Source organism: Hyaena hyaena, unplaced genomic scaffold (genome assembly GCF_003009895.1).
Source record: "Hyaena hyaena isolate Hyena2069 unplaced genomic scaffold, ASM300989v1 scaffold_928, whole genome shotgun sequence".
Taxonomy (NCBI): Eukaryota; Metazoa; Chordata; class Mammalia; order Carnivora; family Hyaenidae; genus Hyaena; species Hyaena hyaena.
The window spans coordinates 106,399-113,619 of NW_024081562.1; the positions used below are offsets into that span (position 1 = coordinate 106,399).

Here is a 7,221-nt window from a genome sequence, read left to right on the forward strand (position 1 = left end):
TGTCAGCACCTACTGTATTTCTCATGTCTCTTTGCCAGTAGGATGTGCAGGGCTACAGCAATAAGATAGTGATGCCCAAGCCCTGTCAGGACCCATGGGCTCCTGTAGGCCCCACCCTTCAGGCTGCTGATTCTCAGGAAGGTGTTTTGGGCTCTTTCCTAGAGAGTTCCTTTGCAGGTTTGCCTTCTGTCACCCACAAAGTGGGGTATTGGCAATGCATTATTTTTGGCTCTGTCCCAGGTTCCCTCAGTGGCCATACCCTACCAATGTCTTCTGAGAACATCTTCCATTTCTTCTTACTTTTGTATGCTTGTTTCAGCTTCTGATTCTGGGGCACACAAATGAAGTCTCTCCCCAGTAATATGCTGAGTAGGAGGCTGTGGCAGGGAATGAGCTACAGGAGACCACTCTGTACCATTGCTGGTTTTTCCAACCCACCATGTCTGAGGCTTGTTCTCTCTCCTGGACAACAGGCACACTGATATATTTGGATGGAGGAGGCAGAGTAACAGATCAAAGGAACAGGGTGTAATAACAGAAAGAGGCCTGAAAGAAGAGTTGTTTTGGAGCCAATGAATTGGAAAAATGCCCAGGGAGGCTCAGTGGGAGCCTGAGCTGAGAGAGCAAAGGCCATGGGTGCCCAGATGCCTGAAGCCATGCCACACTGGGAGTGCAGATGGGCTCTGCCCTGGGCTATGCTCCTGCTTCTCTTAGGTTTCCAGCTCCTGGGGACTCACAGCTGGAGTTCCCAAGAGGAAAGGAACAGCAATGAACAAAAGGACATGGAAAATCATTTCCCTGCCACCGTGGAGTATGCCTTATACATATTCAACCTGCAGAGCAAGGACTTAAAGGCCTTGTAATCAGGCATCTGCAGAATGCATCCAGGAATACCGTTTTCATGTGGGCACTGTACTAGAAGCAGGACTGCTCATGTGTATTTAGGTGTGTGTGAATGTGTATGTCTGTGAATGTGTGTGTGTGTGTGTGTGTGTGTGTGTTTGCACATTGGGAGCCCAGGAACTTCTTCTCTCTCCCTCTATACTTCTGTCCTGAGAGCCAAAGGGAAAGGCAGTGGAAGCTCCACCCTGAATGAGCTCCAGCCTCTGTGGGCACTATGGTGCCAGCTCCTGGCTGGGTCTGCTGCCCATGTTCTCTCAGGCTGCACCTCTGCTGTGGGTTTCCGAGATCTGCACTCACACTCAATTTGGGTATCGGGGATACTGGAGGGTGGGGTAGGTGGTATGGGATGGAATGAGGGACAATAGAGTGGAGAAGAGTAGAGAGAATTCCAGCAGCACTTTGTAATAAGACAAGTAGTATCCAGAAGCCATGGTCATCTGTGGGTGTGTGTGTGCATACCTGGGAGTGTTCTGGTAGCACTGCAGGGCATTTTCCTGTTGTTTGGCAGGTGATAGGTGTGACAATGGGGCTTTAGATGAGTCTCCCACTCTGAAGCTGATGTTACTCAGCAAACTCTTACAAAGCCAACACCCTCTGGGGCGCCTGGGTGGCTTAGTCAGTTAAGTGTCCGACGTTCGCTTAGGTCATGATCTCGCGGTTTGTGGGTTGGGCCCCGGGTCGGGCTCTGTGCTGACTGCCAGCTCAGAGCCTGGAGCCTGTTTCAGTGTTGTGACTCCCTCTCTCTCTGACCCTCCCCTGCTCACGCTGTCTCTCTCTCTCCTAGAAATAAATAAAACATTAAAAAAAAAAAAACAAAGCCAACACCCTCATGGGCACTGGGCACTGGGCACTGGACACCTGTGCCCCGAGGCGTGCTGTTGCTGCTTCAGAAGCATGCTGGATATCAGGCTGGATCTCTCAGGGACATCTTGGAACCTGGGGCTGCAGGGTGTGATGTATTAATTGTGTATGACTCAGCTGGCATCTCCCCCTGGCCTGAATATCAACCACAGGCCTCTTTGCTCTGAATTCCCAGGATTGGTCTTACCCCCAGTAGGCTGCCAGCCCCAGAGGCAGCTCACTAGTGGAGGAGTGTTTGGGCTCTCCCTACACTGCACAGATATACACTAGCAACTCAACAGAACCATGAGGTGGGTTGGCATTTATTGTCTCCATGTACCACAGATAGAAGACAGCCTGGCCTTCTCCATGGAGCTGGAGTTCCACAGAACCGAATGTGGGAAATTTGATGATGATATTGACAACTGTCCCTTCCAAGAAAGCTCAGAGCTGAACAATGTAAGACATGCAGCAGGTAACCTCAGGTTGCATAGCTGAGGATACAGCTTGGGGCAGAGGGGAAGGTGAAGATGACAGTGCCATTCCTTGGGACACAGATGAATGAGGGGGGAACCGGCCCTGTCACACCCATGGCTTGTGTTACTATAGGAGCCCGGCTGGGCAGGCAAGCCCCGGGGCTGACTGGTAGCCCCCTGGCCAATCTCATAACTAACTCTGTCCACTAATCCCATTCTAGGTGCCTGCCCCATGGGTCATGGGGGAGTCAGATTTCTCTTGGCCACAAGGGTCCACATGTCTCCTGGAGCTGAAACACAAAGTCCCTTCTCTGAGCTTTATCCATCTCCCTTTTCTGCCTGCAGGAGGAAGGGCATGTCAGGGTGGGCTACATCACCTGGCCTGTTGTGGCTATTTCTGAGGTTCCCTTGTCTCTGCTGAGTGCGTGAGGATGTGAGGGTTGAGGGGGATCCCATACTTGTCCCTCCCATTCCCTGACCTGTATCCCACTGATCTATCAGCTGCTGCTCCAGGGGAAAAGTTCAAGGTGAGCCCCAGCTCTGGGACATGACCTCCTGGTGTGAGGGGCTCCTCTGAGATAGCGTCTCCTGGGAGAGAGCACCCTAATGCTCTACTAGGGGTCTGGGTCACACTGCATCAGCCTGAGTGTTCCCCTGGAGTCCCACTTGTCTAAGGATGAGAACATGGTACAGGAGTCCTTGAGGTCAGAACAAGGTCCCAGTTCCAGAACAGGCACAGCTCAGATGGGGATGCACCTGAGGGCTACAGCCTGCATCCCTAGCTGCTCACCCCAGGATGTGTGGTTGGAATGTGTGCTATGTTGAGAGCTAAAACCTCTGTTTTCCACCACTCTCCATTCACCTTTTACCTGAAATTGTTCCCTCAGACTTTCAACTGCTTCTTCACCATTATCACTATGCCCTGGAAAACCTCCTTCAAACTCCTGTACAAAACCTGCTTGGAAGGCTTCCATTGAGTGATGTCACATCCTGACTGTCTCTGGCTGTTCTGTATCTAGTGGTTTCTTGTATCACTTCTGTGGCTGTGTAAGCCCAGGCTCTGTTCTGGGTCTCACTTCCATCCATTATGGAAATTCCTCATTGTCCATTTTATTCACGTAGAATAGATAATTAAAAATCAGCATTTCATGAAGCTTTGTGTGGCATGGTTCCAGAAGGAGGGGATGAGCAAGTGAAGGAATCATCCTCAGGGAAACCTCCTGGTCCCAATTGTGTGAGTTCTTTTACCTCCAGGACCTCAGGAGCCAGTTCCAAGTTGCACAACCTGGAAGCACAGGTACTTCTGAGCTGCTGTTCTGGGCTCATGAGGGATGACCTGCAATGAGGTGCAATGACCACGACCCTGCAGGGAACCCAAAGTACAGGATGGACCCATATAGGCTCCCAGGCCCTCAGGACACATGGCCTCTGTTTCATGAATCTTCTAGAAGAAAATTTGAGGCAAACTTTTGGCCTTTGTGGGTCAAATAGTCTTGTTCACAACTCACCAGTGTTGCCTGGGGTACCATAGGCAATATGAACACAAATAAAGATGTTCTATTTACACATAAGCAGGGGCCACATTTTGTTCTGCAACTGTGGGAGCACCTCCCAACTAGTCATCCCTTCAGTGTCCATGCAGTTGGACTACCCAGTGGCTGACACACTCTTCTTCATCCCAATATCCTTGTCTCCCCCCAATTTCTGCTCAGGTCTTCCTCTGTGCAAGTGGAACTCCAGAAGCAGAGCAGGCACACCTCAGTGGGGAGAAGTAAGGTAACACTCCATCCCAAGGTAGGGCTGTAGTGGAGAAAGACTCAGTGTCCTAGCCTCAGAAAAGCTGTTAGAGGTAAGATCCACAACGTATCACACTCTCCAGAAGGACAAAATCCATGGCTGCTCAGTGACCCATAACAATAGCCACACTGACTTTTCCCTCCTCTGACTCCCTTCTTTTCTGTGTGCCTCCATGATCATCTCCCAAATGAATTACCTGCATCCTCTAGTCCGCATCACAGGGGCTCACTAGGGACTCAGCAGACGTGTAGTAGTAGACAGGGCTACTACTGTAGTAGTAGGGCTCCTCCTCCATAGAGACCTGGCTTCCCAGTATTCCAGGCAGAGACAGGGAGAGCCTAGCAGTGGGCATCCTCACTGTCGGCCCAGCATCACTCAGCATGGGCACAGCTGTTCTCTTGTCCCATAGCCCTCCTGCCTAGGCCCAGACTTATGTAGATTTTTTTGAAGATCCTTCCACTCACCACCTTCCTGCCTTCTCCCACACTGGTCTGTTCTGAGTTATGCCTCAATCCACAGGAGGGGGAGAGCATAAAGGGGACTCTTTACCCACTGTGATCCCAACAGGGAAGTATCATCAGGTAGCTCTAGGAGACAGTCTCCTGTGGTGGGGTGTGAGAGGTACCTGTATAGGCCCTTTGTGATCTCACACCACCTCCTAGGACTAGGGGAGTGGAGCCCACAAGGCAGGCACCACAGTGGCTCCTGGCAGAGTCTCACTAAATTTTGCCCCAGGTCACATTTGTGGGGCTTTGTTAATGGTTCCACCCCTCCCGCCCCCATGGGAATCTACAGAGAGTGGGATTTTGTCCCAGTCCCTACAGTGCCCCCAGGGACCTGGGGGTGAGTACATGTTTCAGGTGCTCCAGCTTTGTAACAGGTGTAGGACTGAGGGACCAGTTCTTGTGGGAAGACCCTTTTCCCTTATCCTGTCCATCCTTTTTGGCTTGGGAGGTCCCTCCTGCTTCTTTGCCAGAGTCTGTACATTAAAGGCATAAGGAAATGGGTTTCTGCATACTCAGTATTGCCCTGAGTAGGTCTTTAGGCAAACTCTACCAGAGGCAGAGGCAGAAAGTTGCTAGGAACACAGATCAGCTTCCTGGCCAGGTCCCAATTGCCTGAAAGGAAAAGAATCCCAGCCCATGGCTCAGTCTCAGGAGGGCTCCTACTTATCCTGAAATGTGAGTCAAGTGTTGGTTCCTCTGCCCTAGCTGTTGGTTGACCTGTCAGCCTCAGTCTCTGGGTCAAGACCTGCAGCCTCAAAAATAGCTATGCTGGTTGTCAAATGGTTGTCACACATTAACAATATTCTGCTCTGTGGCTACCTCACCATCTCTCAGGGAACATTGGACACTTTCCTCAACTTTTCCAGGGTGTCAGGGTCATGAAATAGCCTCAGTAAATATAGAACTGAACACAAAGTAACAGCGAAGTGGAAATTTTGAGGAAGCTTGGAGGATGCCCGGGTCTCTCCCGTTGGGGCCAGAAGGATAAAGAGGACTGGAACCTGGGGGAGGGAGAGCTGGAAGGTGATATACATGAGAATGTACCCCCAGAAGCCTGCAGCTCTTGACCTGTGGATGAGCCTTAGCATGACTCTGCATATTGCAGATATCTATTCCAGTCCCTGATGCTGACTCCCCTCAGATCCTAATACCTTGGCTTCTCCCTGGCCCTCTTCTAACCCAGGAAAGGAGCATACCCTGCTTCAAGGTACATTTTTTACTCTCTTTTCTTCAAAATTTCCTGTGATCAAAGAGAAAATGAGGACATGGTGACAAAGCCAATGCTTCTGTCATCCACGTGTCTCTAAAGAGCACAATTTCTACAGAGAAGTTTGAGAGCTGGATGCAATTTCTCACTGGCAGCTGCCCACCCCCATGCTCCCCCCACCACCAGTGGCCCAGGCTTGGCCTTAATGAGCCTTCAAATCTTGGAAGGGAATAAGCCAATACTGAAAGTGTCTCAGAGCCTGTATGTCTACACATTCCAGTTTTCTTCATGCTTACATATAACCCTGACAACTGTAGGCAAATAAAAACTCAGAAATCTCAGTCTATGTAATTGCCTTGATTCTGATTCTTCATTCTTACTAACTCAGTGCATCAGAAGGGCCCAGGTAGTTTTAGAGAGTTAAACCCAAGCAGTATCCCACTAATACTAACCAGCTGACTTGGCTGTGGTTAGTACAGTCGGGTTTGCCCCAGATGCTTGCAGGTATTATGGGTAAGATGCAAACAATAAGTCCAGAGTATGTGACTGTGTTAGGTCTTCCCAGGTGTGGAACCACACTGTCAGGGCTCAGGGGAGAAAGTCCTGCACCAGGGGCTGCTCATGGGAACAAGTGGGGCTGGCCAACTCCAGCTACAGAGCAAGAGAGCAAGTGTCCTGGCAGTTCAGGCTGTGCACCACAGTGGTTGGAGACTGAGGGGCAGAGGTGGGCAGAGAATTGCAAGATACAGGTGCTGCAGGAATAGGGATGTGATTGAGACCTACTCTGATTGTGTCCCCAGAATTCCACGACCACATGGAGGGAGATGGAGGCTAGGGTATGCCTTCCCCAGGACACTACTGTTGGATGAGGTGAGAAGGTGCAGACAAACTGTGCCTTGTTGCCTGGCCTCCCCAGACATATCCTTGGTGGTCCCAGGCTGACCTGAACTCCACTGTGAGGTTGTTTCCTCCAGAAGCTAACCTTGAGACAAAACTTCAAGTGCAAGTTTTTTATTTGGAGATAATTGTAGAAAATGCCAGAAGGACAATGGGTAAATAGGAATGGGAAGTAGCATACAACAGTGAAGATTGACAATGTGGGCAACTAGGGATTTGTCTTGTCACCTCGCAGAGATGGATAGAATATGCCTCAGTGTTTTCTTCCAGGGGTACAAAGCCTGGGGCACTCCCTCCCCAGCACTCTAGCCACCTCCCACAGGTGGAGAGAAAGCCTTCAGTCAGAGAGGCTTAGTGTGGAGAGTGTTTATCTGTCAGTAAAGTGGCCTCCGAGCTTCACCATCTCTCATATGTCTAAGATGACATGTGTTATTGCTCCTGTGCTACTATTGACACTGCCCTGGCTGGCCTTGTCCTGCACATTAGTGGTGTAGTTTTCATATCCGGGTTTCAGAAAGTGCTCCTTTCTGGTCATGTTAACTCTCTTCATTATCTTAGCCCACCTCTACACATACACACATGTGCACAAACACAC

General features: G+C 50.3%; 1 protein-coding gene across 1 annotated transcript; it reads left to right on the forward strand.

Annotated features, from left to right (window-relative positions):
* Window positions 1-632: 632 nt before the first annotated feature.
* LOC120222954 (cystatin-9-like) lies at window positions 633-3,196 on the forward strand. The gene is made up of 3 exons (XM_039220982.1): window positions 633-854; window positions 2,089-2,202; window positions 3,107-3,196. Exons 1-3 carry the CDS (start codon window positions 633-635, stop codon window positions 3,194-3,196), a joined length of 426 nt encoding a protein of 141 aa, XP_039076913.1.
* Window positions 3,197-7,221: the final 4,025 nt, after the last annotated feature.

Bases quoted from the DNA above. Each gene is read 5' to 3' on its own strand.
- LOC120222954 (XM_039220982.1), top strand. From the start codon at position 633: ATGGGTGCCCAGATGCCTGAAGCCATGCCACACTGGGAGTGCAGATGG. The intron at 855-2,088 runs GCCTTGTAATCA...CATGTACCACAG, and splicing joins TGCAGAGCAAGGACTTAAAG to ATAGAAGACAGCCTGGCCTT. The intron at 2,203-3,106 runs GTAAGACATGCA...TTGTTCCCTCAG, and splicing joins AAAGCTCAGAGCTGAACAAT to ACTTTCAACTGCTTCTTCAC.